The 21,407-nt window shown below is 38.0% G+C and overlaps 1 protein-coding gene across 2 annotated transcripts in view; it reads right to left on the bottom strand.

Moving 5' to 3' along the window:
- The window catches only part of Rtel1 (Regulator of telomere elongation helicase 1), a 103,921-nt gene that overhangs the window by 58,546 nt on the left and 23,968 nt on the right, over window positions 1-21,407 (bottom strand). For both annotated transcript variants that reach the window (XM_070084893.1, XM_070084894.1), the window contains exons 8-11: window positions 20,160-20,291; window positions 13,373-13,507; window positions 10,232-10,375; window positions 3,164-3,297 (exon numbers count right to left, since the gene is read on the bottom strand). In XM_070084893.1, coding sequence (XP_069940994.1) covers window positions 3,164-3,297; window positions 10,232-10,375; window positions 13,373-13,507; window positions 20,160-20,291 — 545 coding nt within the window. The remainder of the gene's footprint in view (window positions 1-3,163; window positions 3,298-10,231; window positions 10,376-13,372; window positions 13,508-20,159; window positions 20,292-21,407) is intronic.

Here is a 21,407-nt window from a genome sequence, read left to right as displayed (position 1 = left end):
TGAAGTCCCTTAACCCGTAAACGGTCCAAACATATATATACATTTTTACCGCTAGTGCCCCAACCATATACATGTATATACATTTTTACTGCTAGTGCCCCAAACGTATATATACGTTTTATTTTTCCTGCCTTTAAATTTGGCACGACTGGCCTGAGATGCCTTGTCAGCATAGAATGGGTTCTAACACTCAGTGTGTGCGGTATTAAAAAAAATCTGGCACCACTTAGTACCTTGTGGGAGCACCAGTTCAAATGAGCACCAGCTAGAGGAAACAGCGCAGCAAACACCTGGGATTCACTGATGTCATGTAGTATTAACACTCCCATTTTAAGAGGAAAGTGATTTTCACCCTGAGTTTAGTGACTTGGAGGTGGATGTGGCCACAAGTGGTCCAGGAAATATAAAAAAAAAACTCGATAATAACCCATGTGCAATATTTGTGCAACACATTTTCAGAATGTCTTATAACCTATGCCCTAAGTAAAGAGAAACAATTCTGGCTGGCTGGCTGGCAGGCGAGCTGGCTGGCTGCCTGACTGGCTGATTGGCTGGCTAGCTGGCTGGCTAGCTGGCTGGCTAGCTGGCTGGCCAGCTGCGTGGCAGCCAGCTGTGTGGCTGGCCGGCTGCTGGCGGCCTGGCTCTATCTCTGTTTGTTTGTCTGTAGCTATGTCTATCTCTGTCTGTCTCTCTGTCTCTATCTCTGTGTATCTCTGTCTGTCTCTATCTTTGTCTCTGTTTATCTGTCTCTAGTCTATCTGTCTGTCTATCCCTGTCTATCTGTCTCTGTCTATCTCTTTCTGTCTATCTCTGTCTCACAGGTACACATAAATACAAGTATACATAGTGTAAATTACCTAGGATAACCCCAAAAATCCAGACAAAGTGCTATACTCTGCTTGAAGATGTGAGTAAACGTGATGACTACGCAGTCTTGTGGCTCTCTCTGAGACAGAGAGCTAGATGGATAGACAGATAGACAGGGAGCTTGACAGACAGACAAATAAACAGACATGTTTGTGTACCAGCGAAAACAAAGCAGGACCTAATCGTTTCTTATCAAGTCTGATCAATGCACCCTTGCGAATGCTCATCAAACGTCAGCTCTTATCAAATGTTATCTCATCTTATCACGTCACTGTCAGGGGTGGACTTTGTTTTTCATGCTTCAGGGGAACTTATTATTTTATTATTATTATGCTGCATCATCATCATCTCCTTCTCCTCCTTCTCCTCCTCACTATTATTATATACTTCCACATATCCAAAACACTGCTGGGACCTATAAGTACTTTGCATATATTCCAAGACAATAGTAAATGACCAAGGCAGATGAAAATGTCCACCTGTCAATGTGTTTGTGACAATGTGAGTACAATTTCAGTACCTAATACTAGTGTCAGAACAAAGATTGATTATGAAATGACAAGAACTACTGTAAATTGTAATTATCAGAACATAAAAATTATATAAAATAATATGAAAAATGGAAAAAAAGATATATCGGCAACACTTCTGCAAGCGGAAGCGCCCCATGTTGCCACCAGGTGATCGCCAAGTGCCAACTTTGCAGCCTCATATCTTGGCAAGTACTGACCCTAATTTTTTTTTTATCCAATAACACTTAGAAAAATGTGCTTTTTTTTCAATAAATTTTTTTTTTTTTATTTTTCAAAATATTCGGGGCACTGGGGTAGTGAACGTATATATACGTTTGGACCATTTACGGGTTAACAAAAGGTTTTCCAAGTCTGGAGGATGAGCAGGAGCACTGTCCAGTACCAGGAGGCGCTTGAGTGGCAATTTATTGTCCTGGACGTATTTTTTCACACCCAGGTCAAACACTTCATGGACCCAGTCAAAGAAAATTTGCCTTGTGACCCCATGCCTTATTATTAGCTTTCCAAAACACAAACAAATTACTCTTGATGACATTGTTTTTCCTGAACACTCTGGGATTTTCAGAGTGATACACCAGTAAAGGCTTCACTTTGAAATCCCCACTAGCATTACCACAGAACAAAAGAATAAGCCTATCCTTCATAGGCTTGTGTCCTGGCAGTGCCTTTTCCTCCTGCATGTTTTAGGTCCTCTTTGACATTTTTTTCCAAAAGAGGCCTGTTTCATCACAAATGAACATGTGTTGGGGGAGGAATCCTTCAGCTTCTACGTATTCCTTGAATTCATGCACGAATTCTTCAGCCGCACATTTGTCTGAACTCGCAGCCTCACTATGCCTTGCAACACTGTGTATGCCACTATGCTTCTTAAATCTCTCAAACCAGCCTTTGCTGGGCCTAAATTCACTAACAGCAGCACTTGTTCCAGGCATTTTATTCACGAGATCCACATGTAACTGACTTGTCTTTTCACAAATGATCGACTCTACAACACTATCTCCAGCTAATTGTTCATCATTGATCCACACCAACAATAACTTCTCCACATCTTCATTTATTGGTGACCTTTGTTTCGTTAGCATATTTACCCCTTTCGCAACATTAGCTTCCTTGATTTCTACTTTCTTCGCCTGGATGGAAGTGATTGTTGATTTGGATTTCCCACACATCCTGGTAAGCTGGAGCACACATACACCACTCTCATACTTTGCTACAATTTCTTTTTTAATTCCATCGTATTTCTCACTTTCTTTACCAAAGGAACTTTACTGGGAACAAACACCCAGAAAAACAGTGGCTTATAACAAAATGTTTGGATGAATGCACGGAGTCTTCCTCACTCTCTGAGAGACACAGCAAAACTGACTCACAAATACAGCGAAGTGGCAGGATGGATGCATCCAATAGTACCGATTTCCGAGTTGACGGCCAAAATCCGAAATAGAATTTTGGCCAAAGAAGCGGCCGATATCCGGAACAACTGATAACTGAGGGTCCACTGTGCTGGAGAGCATTTCAAAATGGAGTTGGTTGCATGCACACTACCTACACATAATTTTTTTATGATAATTTATCTTCAATTTTTTTATGTCATTATCATTTACCTCACATATGTTTTATTTCTGTCTTAAAAGTAAAGCAAATAGTACTGTTGCTCCATTTAAACATTAATGAATCAGTGAAACAAAGAATGAATGGAGTGGGAGGAATATTTTACAGACTTTACTCCACTAGGCAGCATAACAAAATAGGACATAACTAACCCAAACCCTGGGTTGAAACACCAGTAGGATATGAGACGTCCAACCTTGGAATTTAAAGGATTAGGTCTGGGGGCTCCCCACCCATCTTGACGACCACCAGGCTTTTTCTTTGGTTCCTCTATGTTGACATGAACCTTAAAGGATAAAATAATAAACTACAACCAATCTACATGACATTCAAGTTCTCTTTAATTGCTATTTTTTTATCAACCTACATTACATCATTCCCTCAAAATCTGGGGATATAATTTCACAAATTTTGACAACCTGAGGATTTTTGTAAAGATATCTCTCATGAAAAATATCTAAAATTTGTAAGTTATGAGGAAATCCATGTGTCCTATAAGATATAGACAGATGAAGGAAAACCAAATTTATTTCATACTTCATATATAATCCCTTATAGATTGTGTATAAAATGCACTTTCTTATTTGTGTAAAGCTATTTGGAACATGTGAAGTATGCTTATATAATTTTATGCACATCAAGTTTTCTTTTTTTTTTTTATGTTTTGGGCATGGTTCATAATCCTGACCCCAAATGAAAATCATCCACAAAATTTTACTGAAACAAGTTGAAAAGCCAAACCAGCCATAGGCTTTTCTTTTAAAAGTCTTCAATGAATTTCTCACACCTTAAGCCTGTTCTCTAGATTAACCTTCATGTGAAAATCAATATTAATATATAATTAGATAAATGCAGTATTAACACATAATTAGATATATGCAATTTAACCATAGTGAACAGTATTAAAATTCCAAAGACATATATGGTCTCTCAATTACATTCTCAAAAGGTACTTCCTAAGGCACAGAAGAAGAACAAGTAAGCAAACACAAATATAAGGCCAGCATGACCAAGAAGTCACACATCAGGTGAGTTCATTAGCACTCACCTGTACATATATTATGTTGAGATTACACACTGCTCATGCCTGGTACTAAACCATAGGACATTTCCCACCAAGGTAGCACGATCAAAAAAGGAGTAAACACATTATACGGTGCCCAGTTGCCTGGCAACAAAACCTCTCGCTTCACACAGTGAGGGTCCGGGTTCGATTCCCGGCGAAGGGGTGGAAACAACGGACATGTTTCCTTACACCAGTTATCTACGTTCACCCATCAGTACAATGGGTACCTGGGTGTTAGTCGACTGGTGTAGGTCGCATCCTGGGACAAAACTGACCTAATGTGCCCGAAATGCTCTGCATAACAAGGAGCTTTCTGTATGGTAGTATGTCATTGATGTCAGCTAGGCCTGCATACCCTGTACATGTACTAGTAATAAATAAAGATATTATCTTATTATATTAACCATCATTCAATCAATCACTGTCTTGCCAGAAGTGTGCGAACATCACAGCTCAGACGGCACTCCAAATGGCAACATTTTCACCCCTCTTTTAGAGTGCAGGCACTCTACTTCCCACCTTCAGAACTCAAGTCAGGATAACCAGTTTTTCCCTGAATCCCATCATAAATGTTACCTTGGTCACACTCCAACAGTATGTCAAGTCATTAACCCTTTCAGGGTCCAGAGGTCAAATTTCAAAGTGTGCACCAGTGTCCAAGAATTTTCAAAAACTAATTTTGTTATTTTTTCTTATGAAATGATATAGAAACGTTTTCTGAAGGTAATAAAACAAAAAGTACGAAATTTGATGGAAAATTGACGAAATTATGCTCTTGCAAATTTTGTGTCAGCGATATTTACGCATCGGTGATTTTGCCGACTTTGACTCCCATTTTAGGCCAATTACATTATTCCAGTCGACCAAATTCTTAGCTATTTCCCTAACATTACTTCTATTCTATTGATTGAGCACAAGAATTCGACAGCTCAACTGTTTCAACTACAAAATAGAGTGATCGGAAATTGGTAATTTGGCCAATTTAATGCAAAGTTCAAAATACTCCAATTTCAAAATAGGGTTCAGAATAAACAATGCAGGCATTCCTGGCACTAAACTAATATTTCCTCTGTTCATTAGTTACATTTTCAGGCCTTACTAATGAATTCCATTTTGATTTTTTATGCACATAATGAATTTTTATTCAAATCAAAAAATAGAAGATTTACTGTTATGCAATATTGTAATAATTGTATAAATAATATCACCACATTTGTGAACATATATCAGACCCACCAGCAGGCGTGTATTAGACGTGTGAGGTCATTTGTTTACTCTTCAACATCGGCAAAAATTTAACATTTCCGCTATTTTGAGCTTAGTTTCAAGCCATTTCCAGTACTAAAACCAACTAAAATCAACTCTATTTCTGTAATATATCTTCCATTCTATCAAAGGAGATCAAGAAATCGCAAAAACAACTATAAAAAACATAGGAAAAAAACTGCAAAGTCAGTTTTAATCGAAAATTACGGTCTCAGTTTTTTCTCTCATTATGCACTATGTGCTGCAGGACTTGTTTTATGTAGAGCACACATACCACATAGATATATTCTCACATATCTAGGCCAAAATTTACTGCTCACAGTTTATCAGAGTGAGCTGAGCTCATGACGTAGATCTACGGTTTGGGCCCTCAACATAAAGCTGTAGATCTACGGCATGGACCCTCAAAGGGTTAAACCTACTTGTCTCCACTTATACCAATATGGAGGCAATTGATTTTTATGTACAGTATGTATTATTCATATAAGGCCTGATCACGGACCAGGCCTTGGGGACACTGACTCCCGAAACACCCTCCAGGTAGGTACTACAGTAGAAACCCCCATATCCGAGGAATAGGTTTCTGCTGTTTCAGTTATCCAGTGTTTACCATGGCCAGAAAATAAGCCCTAATTTTGCTTAATAATGGCCTGAAAGTGCAAATGCAGTGATAATGGCAGTTCTTGAAAGCTTAAAAGTAACTGTGAAGCATTTCTTGTCAGTGAAAAAGTGATTATTCTTGACTTATTGTGTGTAATTTATCAATTAAACCTTATCATAGGTATGTATACAAAAGAAAAATGACTTATATATAGGGCTTGCTACTATCCACAGTTTCAGGTATCCACAGCAGGTCTTGGCCATCTCCCACCAAGGCAGGGTGATCCAAAAAAGAAGAAACAAAGTTTTCTTCTTTTTATATTTAGTAATTTTATAGGTAAGTAGGTTGTTAGACAGCAACCACCCAGGGAAGTACTACCGTCATCCCAGATGACTGTGAAACAGAAACCTGTAACTGTTTTGCATGATGGTAGGATTGCTGGTTTCTTTTTCTGTCTCATAAACACGCTAGATAACAGGGATATCTTGCTACTCCTACTTACACTTTGGTCACACTTCACAGACACGCACATGCATATATATATACATACATCTAGGTTTTTCTCCTTTTTCTAAATAGCTCTTGTTCTTCTTTATTTCTTCTATTGTCCATGGGGAAGTGGAAAAGAATCTTTCCTCCATAAGCCATGCGTGTCGTATGAGGCGACTAAAAATGCCGGGAGCAATGGGCTAGTAACCCCTTCTCCTGTAGACATTTACTAAAAAAGAGAAGAAGAAAAACTTTATAAAACTGGGATGCTTGAATGTGCGTGGATGTAGTGCGGATGACAAGAAACAGATGATTGCTGATGTTATGAATGAAAAGAAGTTGGATGTCCTGGCCCTAAGCAAAACAAAGTTGAAGGGGGTAGGGGAGTTTCGGTGGGGGGAAATAAATGGGATTAAATCTGGAGTATCTGAGAGAGTTAGAGCAAAGGAAGGGGTAGCAGTAATGTTGAAGGATCAGTTATGGAAGGAGAAAAGAGAATATGAATGTGTGAATTCAAGAATTATGTGGATTAAAGTAAAGGTTGGATGCGAAAAGTGGGTCATAATAAGCGAGTATGCACCTGGAGAAGAGAGGAATGCAGAGGAGAGAGAGAGATTTTGGGAGATGTTAAGTGAATGTATAGGAGCCTTTGAACCAAGTGAGAGAGTAATTGTGGTAGGGAACCTGAATGCTAAAGTAGGAGAAACTTTTAGAGAGGGTGTGGTAGGTAAGTTTGGGGTGCCAGGTGTAAATGATAATGGGAGCCCTTTGATTGAACTTTGTATAGAAAGGGGTTTAGTTATAGGTAATACATATTTTAAGAAAAAGAGGATAAATAAGTATACAAGATATGATGTAGGGTGAAATGACAGTAGTTTGTTGGATTATGTATTGGTAGATAAAAGACTGTTGAGTAGACTTCAGGATGTACATGTTTATAGAGGGGCCACAGATATATCAGATCACTTTCTAGTTGTAGCTACACTGAGAGTAAAAGGTAGATGGGATACAAGGGGAATAGAAGCATCAGGGAAGAGAGAGGTGAAGGTTTATAAACTAAAAGAGGAGGCAGTTAGGGTAAGATATAAACAGCTATTGGAGGATAGATGGGCTAATGAGAGCATAGGAAATGGGGTCAAAGAGGTATGGGGTAGGTTTAAAAATGTAGTGTTAGAGTGTTCAGCAGAAGTTTGTGGTTACAGGAAAGTGGGTGTGGGAGGAAAGAGGAGCGATTGGTGGAATGATGATGTAAAGAGAGTAGTAAGGGAGAAAAAGTTAGCATATGAGAAGTTTTTACAAAGTAGAAGTGATGCAAGGAGGGAAGAGTATATGGAGAAAAAGAGAGAGGTTAAGAGAGTGGTAAAGCAATGTAAAAAGAGAGCAAATGAGAGAGTGGGTGAGATGTTATCAACAAATTTTTTTGAAAATAAGAAAAAGTTTTGGAGTGAGATTAACAAGTTAAGGAAGCCTAGAGAACAAATGGATTTGTCAGTTAAAAATAGGAGAGGAGAGTTACTAAATGGAGAATTAGAGGTATTGGGAAGATGGAGGGAATATTTTGAGGAATTGTTAAATGTTGATGAAGATAGGGAAGCTGTGATTTCGTGTATAGAGCAAGGAGGAATAACATCTTGTAGGACTGAGGAAGAGCCAGTTGTGAGTGTGGGGGAAGTTCATGAGGCAGTAGGTAAAATGAAAGGGGTAAGGCAGCCGGGATTGATGGGATAAAGATAGAAATGTTAAAAGCAGGTAGGGATATAGTTTTGGAGTGGTTGGTGCAATTATTTAATAAATGTATGGAAGAGGGTAAGGTACCTAGAGATTGGCAGAGAGCATGCATAGTTCCTTTGTATAAAGGCAAAGGGGACAAAAGAGAGTGCAAAAATTATAGGGGGATAAGTCTGTTGAGTATACCTGGTAAAGTGTATGATAGAGTTGTTATTGAAAGAATTAAGAGTAAGACGGAGAATAGGATAGCAGATGAACAAGGAGGCTTTAGGAAAGGTAGGGGGTGTGTGGACCAGGTGTTTACAGTGAAACATATAAGTGAACAGTATTTAGATAAGGCTAAAGAGGTCTTTGTGGCATTTATGGATTTGGAAAAGGCATATGACAGGGTGGATAGGGGGGCAATGTGGCAGATGTTGCAGGTGTATGGTGTAGGAGGTAGGTTACTGAAAGCAGTGAAGAGTTTTTACGAGGATAGTGAGGCTCAAGTTAGAGTATGTAGGAAAGAGGGAAATTATTTCCCAGTAAAAGTAGGCCTTAGACAAGGATGTGTGATGTCACCGTGGTTGTTTAATATATTTATAGACGGGGTTGTAAGAGAAGTAAATGCGAGGGTCTTGGCAAGAGGCATGGAGTTAAAAGATAAAGAATCACACATAAAGTGGGAGTTGTCACAGTTGCTCTTTGCTGATGACACTGTGCTCTTGGGAGATTCTGAAGAGAAGTTGCAGAGATTGGTGGATGAATTTGGTAAGGTATGCCAAAGAAGAAAATTAAAAGTGAATACAGGAAAGAGTAAGGTTATGAGGATAACAAAAAGATTAGGTGATGAAAGATTGGATATCAGATTGAAGGGAGAGAGTATGGAGGAGGTGAATGTATTCAGATATTTGGGAGTGGACGTGTCAGCGGATGGGTCTATGAAAGATGAGGTGAATCATAGAATTGATGAGGGGAAAAGGGTGAGTGGTGCACTTAGGAGTCTGTGGAGACAAAGAACTTTGTCCTTGGAGGCAAAGAGGGGAATGTATGAGAGTACAGTTTTACCAATGCTCTTATATGGGTGTGAAGCATGGGTGATGAATGTTGCAGCGAGGAGAAGGCTGGAGGCAGTGGAGATGTCATGTCTGAGGGCAATGTGTGGTGTGAATATAATGCAGAGAATTCGTAGTTTGGAAGTTAGGAGGAGGTGCGGGATTACCAAAACTGTTGTCCAGAGGGCTGAGGAAGGGTTGTTGAGGTGGTTCGGACATGTAGAGAGAATGGAACGAAACAGAGTGACTTCAAGAGTGTATCAGTCTGTAGTGGAAGGAAGGCGGGGTAGGGGTCATCCTAGGAAAGGTTGGAGGGAGGGGGTAAAGGAGGTTTTGTGTGCGAGGGGCTTGGACTTCCAGCAGGTATGCGTGAGCGTGTTTGATAGGAGTGAATGGAGACAAATGGTTTTTAATACTTGACGTGCTGTTGGAGTGTGAGCAAAGTAACATTTATGAAGGGGTTCAGGGAAACCGGCAGGCCAGACTTGAGTCCTGGAGATGGGAAGTACAGTGCCTGCACTCTGAAGGAGGGGTGTTAATGTTGCAGTTTAAAAACTGTAGTGTAAAGCACCCTTCTGGCAAGACAGGGATGGAGTGAATGATGGTGAAATTTTTTCTTTTTCGGGCCACCCTGCCTTGGTGGGAATCGGCCAGTGTGATAATAAAAAAAAATAAATAAAAAATTTAATAATTCCATATACAACATGTACAGTATATGGAAGAGGACAACCAAAATAGTCATTACTAAATATGTACCACATCAATAATTTTGCCCCTTACATCTCTTCAGTGGTCCATACTAGTTTACTTGGTCTGTAATGCCTCACACCCTTCACATTCGGGAAGATAATGTGTTCATAAAGGTCAAAAATTTAGACAAATAAATTAAATGGCTACATAAGAAATTTGGGTGAAGATATGAAGTGAATTTATTACAATTGCAAAATATTACTTTCATGGTACATTATTATAAATATAAGAAACAAAGTTACTGAGTATACAGATTCAAAAATTCTGAAAGCATATTACAATTTACCTTGTAACACTGCTTTACAAATTCCATGTGTTGTAGAGTAAATGCATCTTTGCTGAAAACTATTTTTATTAAATCAGAAAATTTCTGAAGACCAGCTCCTTTGCGCTGAAATGGCGAAGCGCTATTCGTTGTCAAGTACTGTATCTGTAAATAAAGAAGCAGCAGCTCACCATAAAATGCCAATGATTTCAAATGTTTGTAAAGTTGACCACCATTAATCTCTAGTTGATTTTTTTTTTTTTTGCCCCAAATTTCACAGTGCCTGAGAGCCTTCAGAATTAATTTATGGTAATCCAGACCATCGGTTAAAGGAAAGGGTCTGCTGTCTTACCACTTTCTCTAAATTAACTTGCTCATTTGTTTAATTTAATTACTGAACTAAAACCTTTATAAGTGCCAGTTATAACAATTTAAACTCAACTGTGCAAAAAAAAATAAAAAATAAAAAATACCTGAAACAAAATTTGATTTTTTTGTTTCTTTATTTTTTTCTTAAATCTAATTAGTATCATTTGACTACATAAAGATTTTCTCTAAATTTCAGTACAGTACTGTACATTTTAAATGTTCATTTTTTGAAACTTAAAAATTTATAAGCCAAAATATTTAATTTTTTCATATAAAAAATTTTTGAGTGAAAACCCCTATTTATTAAAGATTCCCTTTAAACATTATGTGTGTATAGCTTTATAAATCCTAGCTAGTAGGTTGGTAGACAGCAACTTCCCAGGGAGATACTACCATCCTGAGTGTACAACAAAAGCCTGTAATTGTTTTACATGATGGAAGGATTGCTAGTGCATTTTTCCTGTCTCATAAACATGCAAGATTTCAGGTATGTCTTGCTACTTCTACTTACACTTAGGTCACACTACACATGTATGTACAAGCATATATATATACACACCCCTCTGGGTTTTCTTCTATTTTCTTACTAGTTCTTGTTCTTGTTTATTTCCTCTTATCTCCATGGGTAAGTCAAACAGAATTCTTCCTCCATAAGCCATGCGTTTTATAAGAGGCGACTAAAATGCCAGGAGCAAGGGACTAATAACCCCTTCTCCTGTATACATTACTAAAGTTGAAAAGAGAAACTTTAGTTTTTCTTTTGGGTCACCTGCTTCGGTGGGATATGGCTGGTTTGTTGAAAGAAGAAGCTTTATAAATAGTCAAGAATTTGAATTTCAATTAATAAATCTGCCAAACAGATTTACAGCTATTTAATATACGGTAAAGTTATTTTCTTCCAAAAATTGCTGCACTTTCAGTCGTTATAATTTATTTCTTGCAACACAAAATTTTCATTTAATAAATTAAAGAATGACAGGGAGAGCATATAAATCTGCAGGGGAAGGAAGGCGGGGTAGGGGTCGTCTTCGAAAAGGTTGGAAGGAAAGGGTAAGGAAGGTTTGGTGGGCGAGGGTCTTGGACTTTCAGCAGGCATGTGTGAGCGTGTTCGATAGGAGTGAATGGAGACAAATGGTATTTGGGACCTGACTAGCTGTTGGAGTGTGAGCAGGGTAATATTTAGTGAAGGGATTCAGGGAAACCGGTTATTTTATATAGCTGGACTTGAGTCCTGGAAATGGGAAGTACAATGCCTGCAATCTAAAGGAGGGGTTCGGGATAGTGGCAGTTTGGTGGGATATGTTGTGTATCTTTATACATATATGCTTCTAAACTGTTGTATTCTGGGCACCTCTGCAAAAACAGTGATTATGTGTGAGTGAGGTGAAAGTGTTGAATGATGATTAAAGTATTTTCTTTTTGGGGATTTTCTTTCTTTTTAGGTCACCCTGCCTTGGTGCGAGACGGCCGACTTGTTTAAAAAAAAAAGTGTATAAAATACTATACAGTGTTTATGTATATATTTGTTGGAGTAGTACAATGCCTGCACTTTAAAGGAGGGGTTGGGGATACTGGCAGCTTGGAAGGATATGTTATATATCTTTATATATGCTTCTAAACTGTTGTATCTGGGCACCTCTGCAAAAAAGAGTGATTATGTATGAGTGAGGTGAAAGTGTTGAATGATGAGGTTAGTTAGGTTAGGTAAGGTTCGTCAGGAAACAGGACAAATGTTTCCTGACGCGGGTCTTAGTCAGATGATGACCCACCTTTGGAGCTTTTGGTCATCTGACCGAGGCCTTCCGCTGGCTTACCGGTCCACCCCTTTAAAAATTATGGTCATTTATAACCAGTCTGTCTATTTTGAATGATGATGAAAGTATTTTCGTTTTGAGGATTTTCTTTCCTTTTGGGTCACCCTGCCTCAATGGGAGACAGCCGACTTGTTAAAAAAAAAAAAAAAATGTTGGAGTGTGAGCAGGGTAATATTTAGTGAAGGGATTCAGGGAAACCGGTTATTTTTATATAGCCGGACTTGAGTACAATGCCTGCACTTTAAAGGAGGGGTTTGGGATATTGGCAGTTTGGAGGGATATGTTATATATCATTATATATGCTTCTAAACTGTTGTACCTGGGTGCCTTTGCAACAACAGTGATTATGTATGAGTGAGGTGAAAGTGTTGAATGATGATGAAAGTATTTTCTTTTTGGGGATTTTCTTTCTTTTTGGATCACCCTGCCTTGGTGGGAGATAGCCAACTTGTTGAAAAAAAAATTGTTTAAGTTCTTAATGGGGAAGTGAAACAGAATTCTTCCTCCGTAAGCCATGCGTGTCATAAGAGGCAATTAATAACAGGAGCAAGAGGCTAGTAACCCCCTTCTCCTGTATAATATACTAAATTTAAAAAGAGAAACTTTAGTTTTTCTTTTTAGGTCACCCTACCTCAGTGAGATATGGCTGGTTTGTTGAAAGATTTGTTTAAATAGAACTATTACAGAGAATTAAAAGTACATTTTATATAGTGCATTTTTCTTTTATATGCAAACCACAGGAATTAGGTACTTTCAAACTACAAATCAAATTAGAACTTGGCTGTTGCAGACAGCTCCTGGCCCTGATATGTTTGGAACAGAAATGATCAACTGTATTCTATATATACTATAAGACATTCTTTATTTCTACAAATAATATTAAGTGGTTTACAGTATTTTCTACTGAATATAAGTAGCTATTAAGGTATTAGTATACAGTAGTAACAAAATTACATACAAGAAATCACATCTATCTTACTAGTTTATCCAAGACTTCCAGAATGATTGCTTTCTTATGGTGTGTAATATCTGCTTTCTCTAGAAGGTCAAACATATAGCTACCAGGAAAGGTAGATCCAGAGCCATCTGTTGGGAGAACTATATCATCTACAGCCTGGTAAGAGAGAATAATATCTTTAACGTGGTGTAATTATTGATGCATAAATAATTTCCTGCATATTTATTAATAAGCTGTGCCTGAATTTCAAAATGTTAACTTCAGAAATGTAGATGACAATTCTGCATAAAAAAAATTGCTATCCTGTTTCCATTTTAAATTTTTCCTCTTTTTATACATGACAGAAGTGGCAAATGATGCATAACTACTTGGTAGTGTTGAAGAAAACACAAAGCTATTACTACTGTGACATGCCAGTGACTACAATGTTACCACATCAACCTTCCTTTGAACCTAAACACTATGTAATCAGTTGTCACTCAAACCCTTTAATTGAAACTTAGTACCTCATCAAACACACAAAAAATCAAACAAAAACAATTTTTTTTTTTCAACAAGTCGGCCGTCTCCCACCGAGGCAGGGTGACCCAAAAAAGAAAGAAAATCCCCAAAAAGAAAATACTTTCATCATCATTCAACACTTTCACCACACTCACACATTATCACTGTTTTTGCACACACACACACACACACACACACACACACACACACACACACACACACACACACACAAACAAAACAAAAAAAAAAAAAAAAAAAAAAAAAATGGAGGCATGTGTAATATCTTAAGAAACTTTTCATAATCAAGGTGATACTTCCTGTGTGTCTCATAACCATATGAAATGACAAATATTTTACCTCTTCTTACATTCAGTATGCACTTATTCCTACCTCATTATGTGTTTATAATAGCAATTATTCCTGTAATATTTCCTTTTGAATGATCTGAGACAGGGCTGTTGGGCTGATGATTCCAACTACAATCCCACTAAACATTTATGTCCCTTAAGGTAGCATTCGTGATCCTCCCCTATTCATCAGTGAGCTAAAATATAATTAAAAAATACTTAAAACCAAAATTCTTTTCTCAGGACACTGCAATTATCTTATTAACCCCCTGCAAACACCTAAAACAACAGTGAACAACAAAGTAAAAAAATAAATAAAATTTTAAGAAAAATTCACAAAGCAGAAAAGATCTTCTACATACTATTATATGGAATTAAAACTGCTAACAAAATGGACCTAAGAATAAATAATACTGAACAAAAATGGAAAGAAAAATCAAAGCTAAAGAATATAAAAAAAAGTACATATATAGACTTTCAAAGATGACCTACTATGCTCCATACACTACAACATTTACTGTACAAAACACACTTAGCTCTATATATCTTACAAAGAGCAATGCATCTGTGAATGGGATTTGAAAATAAAAAATAAAAAAATAAAAAAGCAAATATTACACATCAAGAGTCAGTCATCAGTCACATTAGATGTCATTTAGACAACAGGCTCAATACACAGGCCCTTCACAAGCTCTTCCTCACTCTACATTTTCAAGACTAAAATGTAAAGCTAACTCAATTTACAGTATAGTACAATCCATGGGCCCTTATGAAAGAAATAAAACTTGGTTTTAATCTATAAACACTAGTTGGTAACTGTGAAAGAGCAGATGGCATCAGCACATAAAGGGCGAAGGTGACAGAGAGGTAAGCATTTGCCCAAGTGGCAAATGAATCCAGGGAAGGTATGCCATTATATTTGTTTTACGAATATCACTGTCGTCAACTCTGAAGTCAATACAGTGGACCCCCGGTTAACGATATTTTTTCACTCCAGAAGTATGTTCAGGTGCCAGTACTGACCGAATTTGTTCCCATAAGGAATATTGTGAAGTAGATTAGTCCATTTCAGACCCCCAAACATACACGTACAAACGCACTTACATAAATACACTTACATAATTGGTCGCATTCGGAGGTGATCATTATGCGGGGGTCCACTGTATAAAGAAGTTTTCTCTAGAGATCATCAGAAACAAGGCTATGAAAAAAATTACATTATAACTTTATGTATAGCATAAGATTCCAAAATTTGGCTAGGAAACTAGACATTTATACAGTACAGTATATAACACTAACTTTATAAAAATAAAATAGACAATTTTTTTTTTTCAACAAGTCGGCTGTCTCCTACCGAGGCAGGGTGACCCAAAAAGAAAATCCCCATAAAGAAAATACTTTCATCATCATTCAACACTTTCACCTCACTCATACATAATCACTGTCCTTGCAGAGGTGTCCAGATACAAGTTTAGAAGCATATATAAAGATATATCCTAGGTAGTAGGTTGGTAGACAGCAGCCACCCAGGGAGGTACTACCGTCTTGCCAAATGAGTGTAAAACGAAAGCCTGTAATTGTTTCACGCGATGGTAGGATTGCTGGTGTCCTTTTTTCTGTCTCATAAACATGCAAGATTGTTACTTCTACTTACACTTAGGTCACACTACACATACATGTACATACAAGCATATATATACACACCCCTCTGGGTTTTCTTCTATTTTCTTTCTAGTTCTTGTTTATTTCCTCTCATCTCCATGGGGAAGTGGAACAGAATTCTTCCTCCGTAAGCCATGCGTGTTGTAAGAGGCGACTAAAATGCCTGGAGCAAGGGGCTAGTAACCCCTTCTCCCGTATAAATTACTAAATTTAAAAAGAGAAACTTTTGTTTTTATTTTTGGGCCACCCTGCCTTGGTGGGATATGGCCGGTTTGTGAAAAAAAAAAAATAAAGATATATAACATATCCCTCCAAACTGCAAATAAGTATGACACTAATTTTATGTGAGACTCTCCAGCATGCTGTATGACAGTATGGAATGAGTGTATCAACCATGGTTATGCTGCACATATTCACTGTTCCTTAACCCCTTCAGGGTCCAAGGCCAAAATCTGAAGTGGTGCTCCAGTGTCCAAGAAATTTTGAAAAAAAAAAAAAAAAAAAAAAAAAAAAAATTATTTTTTCTTACAGAATTAAAGAGCATATTTTTGTGAAGGTAATAAGACAAAAAAAAATTTCTGATCAGTACTTACCGAGATACAGTGCCAAGAAGTTTGTCCAAAATGATGTGGTGGCGGCAACATCGACGAATTCCACATACGTGCATTACTTTATTTAGCAGTTTTTGTAGTTTTTTCTTTTCTTTTCCAATTTTTTTCTTTTCCTACTAACATTTGGGGCCTGAGAGACCAATACTGTATATAATGTATATATATATAAACTCACTGTATTGAACACAATAACTGCACTAAATGTATTATCATATTATTGTTTACCACTGTTGTTTATTACAATAAACATGCACAAATCTTGTATAATACTAATGTTCTATCATATATTTACATATTTACAATCACTGGACATGGTTTTAGAACTGCTGGAGCTTGTGGAACTCCTTGAAACAGGGCACTATGCACAGAGGCACCTTACATTCCTCACACATAAACCGAGTGTCTTTGCGTCTTTGTTGTCGTCGTTTTGTTTGTGCACAGACAATGCATCTCTTCTGAGCAAATTTCTTCTGAGTTGAAGGAAGCTGTATTATGAAATGATCACCTTCCCTCCTCAAACGCCTGGGTATATCCTGAGTAATTCGAGGACCTTGTTGTATAGCAGGTGTTCTTACCTGGTACTTCATTATGAGTTGACTGACAACAGACAAACAAAATTCACCATACGGTGGTCTGTTGCCAGTCTTTATTTGGTACATATTATATGCATTGAGCATTGAAAAGTCCATGAGATGGAAGAAAAGTTTCATGTACCACTTGTAACTCTTACGAACACAATCAACAAAACCAATCTGCATGTCACATTTGTCAACCAAGCGCATGTTTTGTGTATAATCAATCACTGTCACTGGTTTTCGAATACGTTCATTAGTCACTCGATCAACTTTGCCACTGTCTTGCATTTCATTACGGTGAATGGTTGTCAACAATGTGACATCTCATTTGTCATGCCACCGTAATGCCATGATGTCATTGGCAGTAAACACCTGCACGTCATCACCATGAGCACCTGCGTTGAGCCTGGGCATATGTTTACGATTAGAACGCACTGTGCCACACACATCTATCTTGTTCACTCGCATGAAATCACTGAGTAATGGGCTTGTGTACCAGTTATCGGTACATAATGTGTGCCGCTTACCAAGATAAGGTGCCATCATGTTTCTCACTACGTCACCTGAGATACCCAATAACATCTTGGTATCTTTCAATGTTTTACTTCCCGTGTATACAACAATATCCAACACCAGGCCATTGTCACAGTCACAGAGTACAAACAGTTTTATACCAAAGCATTTCCTCTTGCTCGGTATATACTGCTTGAATGACAGTCTACCTTTGAACAAAATCAAAGACTCGTCAATTACAAGATTCTTGAATGGATAAAAGTATATGCTGAACTTTTGTTTGAGATACATAAAAACATTTCTAATCTTGTATAACCTGTCACTTCTGTCAGGCCTGGTTTTGTCAGAGAAGTGCAACGTACGTAACAGTAAGATAAACCTGTTCACTGGGATGATTTCACTGAAGACCGGGGTAGAAATTAGCCGATCTGTGGACCAGTATGCTTTTATATTATGCTTATAGACATGAGGCATAAGCATTATTGTTGCAAAAAGCAAATACATTTCTGCAACAGTCGTCTCTTTCCACCTGTGTAGTCTTGACTGTGGTGATATGATCGTATTTGCCATGGTGTACTCAAAATACTTATTACTTTCCCTGACAATAGTTTCCATCAATGGCTGGTCAAAGAATAATTCAAAGAATTCCAGTTCATTGGCCATGGTTCCAAGGGGACAAGCAGGTAGAATTCTACTTTGAGAGTCATCTAAGTGATGGGGCTTAGGAACAAAATTGGGATTTTGCTGCCAATCCCAGATACATTTTGCTGGTGGATACTGGACATCATAGGCTGGTTGTGCAGGTGGTTGTGGTTGTGATTGTGGTGGGCTGGTGGCTGATGCTCCGCTTTGTCCTTGAACTGACGAGTCAGCAGCGTGGGTCCCAGCCTGGGCTGGTGAGTCACGCATGGTGGTGCCACTACCATCACCACTACCACCATCTACTGATGCCTGTGGTCTATCCATGCCAAGTGTAGCCACATCATCCTTACTATCACTATCTAAACCTGGTGTAGGGCCACGGGATGTACTCCGGGATGTACTCCGTCCCCTGGGCACAGCATAGGGTACACTACCCGAGCGCATGCGGCGGCATACATACCGACGCTTCACTGGTGAATATGATTCCTCACTATCACTACTTGAATGATCGTCATGCACAATAAAATCACAATCCACGTCACTATCACCATCATTACTGAAGTCAGAGGCCTGGCCACGCGAAAATATTAGTTTTCTCTTGCGTTGAGGCACAACCGATCGTGAGTCACGAGTGCCCACACCAGAGGTAGAAGGTTGAGGATCGTCAGGGTTTTCTGCACTATTATCGATATCCTGGTCATTCCTTTTGGTCACTAACTGATCAAAGCCATAGAATTCATCTTCATTTCCACTTCCATCAGTGTCAGAACTATCAGATAGGAAGAGGAGAGTCCCAATTTTCCGGGGAGTGAGAGCTGACTTGCGACGAGGCATGGTGAACAAGGGTAACTGAGCCGGCGTTCCCACAATGCTATGCGGGTGCCTAGATTTTCTGTTTATGGCGCACACCCACCACGCAGACCCGTTCTCTCACATGTAGGCCTATGAGCGCTTTCACGCTAAATTTGACGGCACTAGAATTTTGGCGTAGATCTACGGTTTGGACACTCAACGTGAAGCCGTAGATCTACGGGACGGACCCTGAAAGGGTTAAGGACCCGAGAAAGAACTTCAGTATCTACAACTAAACAAAAGCCTGCACTATAGCTTGTCACCAGGGGTCTAAACTATCCTATTACAATACATTTTTTATTTTTATAAAAATATACAGGTGTAGTAAATTTCAATCAATGACAACAATCACTCCAAAGATGATATTATATAGAAAGAAAAGGAAGGTGGGTAAAAAAAACTATTTATAAGTACAGTGGACCCCCGCCTTACGATCAGCTCCCAACTCGAACAATTATGTAAGTGTATTTTTGTACGTGTATTCCTTATGGGAACAAATTCGTTCGGTAACGCCACCCGAACAGACTTCTGGAATGAATTAATATTGTAAGTCGGGGGTCCACTGTATATAGTAAAAAACGAAAGCCTGTAATTGTTTTACATGATGGTAGGATTGCTGGTGTCCTTTTTTCTGTCTCATAAACATGCAAGATTTCAGGTACGTCTTGCTACTTCTACTTACACTTAGGTCACACTACACATACATGTACAAGCATATATATACACACCCCTCTGGGTTTTCTTCTATTTTCTTTCTAGTTCTTGTTCTTGTTTATTTCCTCTTATCTCCATGGGGAAGTGGAACAGAATTCTTCCTCCGTAAGCCATGTGTGTTGTAAGAGGCGACTAAAATGCCGGGAGCAAGGGGCTAGTAACCCCTTCTCCCGCATGAATTACTAAATTTAAAAAGAGAAACTTTCGTTTTTCTTTTTGGGCCACCCTGCCTTGGTGGGATACGGCCGGTTTGTTGAAAAAAAAAAATAAAAAAGTATGTAGTATAGTATATATATCTATCCTAGGAAGAGAATCTTAATGTCAGTGAGAAACTATATGCAATACCTACCCATCAATCCTTAACAAAGAGTACAATAAATCTTACATCTACCTTTTCTAATTCCAAGAAGAGTGCTTTCAACGTATAAAGATCATCTGGACTGAAATCGTCCGGTAAGCCCTGACTGGAGGCATTAGCTGCAATATCTGAACCTTCACTTATGTCCTGAAGCTTCTTCATTACCTGAAAAATTAAATATAAATATAAATATTTTAAGTGACATTACAATACAATAGGTGTCACACATGTGACACCTATTTCTTTCAAAAAATATGTCATCCTTAAAGAAACAGTCTCATGATATAAAAAAAATGTAAAATGTTAAGAATATATTGAAGGAAAGCTTGTATTATTTGCTAACAAATTTTAGAACCTGTTTAGTCAATGGGAAAAAATATGATTTACTTCCTAAACTGTTGTTGAGGACTGCAACTTTTTATTTAGCAGGGACTGCCTATACAATTAAGACAAAGGTAATCAGTTGTTGGAATAATGCATACACTAAATTTGGGTACATAGCCTAGCCAATGTTATCTGAGTAGTTTCCAAATGAATAACTGAAGTCAGTCAGTTATACATCCTATTTCAAAATTCTCCATCCACTTCCTCTATATATTCTTCTGAATTCATTTGAATTAAGAGACAACCTCAGGACTTCCTTCTTAAATCCTGGTCATTGAAAGGGTCCATCACTGATATTGTGGTTTTTATGCAGCATTCACAAAAGGGCCACTAAAGTAAGGCCTGTGAAACCACAATGCTTTATCAAAATTATTATTATTATAATTATGGGGGAGCACTAAACCCATAGGATTATACAGTGCTTGTGGGGGAAAGGGATGGAAGGTATTCAGGCTCAATTCAGGGGACCAGAACACAGATCCAATTCCCTAGATCAATAGCCCCTCACCAGCATCAAGGAACCTCTCTTGAGGGGCTTCATCAAGAGCTAAGGTATATTAGTTCTTCATGAAGCATTGTGGCTGCATAACAGATATTTTCCACTGCCTGAGTGGAGTGTATTATACCCCCATTCACTATAATAAAATAAAAGTTACAAAGTAGTCATTACTTCAGCAAGTTTATTTTCAAATTATTTAAGCAAATTCAAGAATTACTATCTTAATGAGCGCTCAATATGAATTAGGAAATGTTTTTTATCACTTTTTTAAATTTTCAGTATGTGATGAATATCACAGACTACAGCATTTGTAAACATTCATAATTAACCATATACCATTGTCATATATTAAAATAAATAATGAGCACAGAATTTTTTTTAAATATATAATTGTCACT

This window comes from Cherax quadricarinatus, chromosome 14, assembly GCF_038502225.1.
Source record: "Cherax quadricarinatus isolate ZL_2023a chromosome 14, ASM3850222v1, whole genome shotgun sequence".
NCBI classification, from domain to species: domain Eukaryota; kingdom Metazoa; phylum Arthropoda; class Malacostraca; order Decapoda; family Parastacidae; genus Cherax; species Cherax quadricarinatus.
Note: the sequence above shows the minus strand (reverse complement) of the source record. Positions and strands in the feature narration are given on the sequence as shown.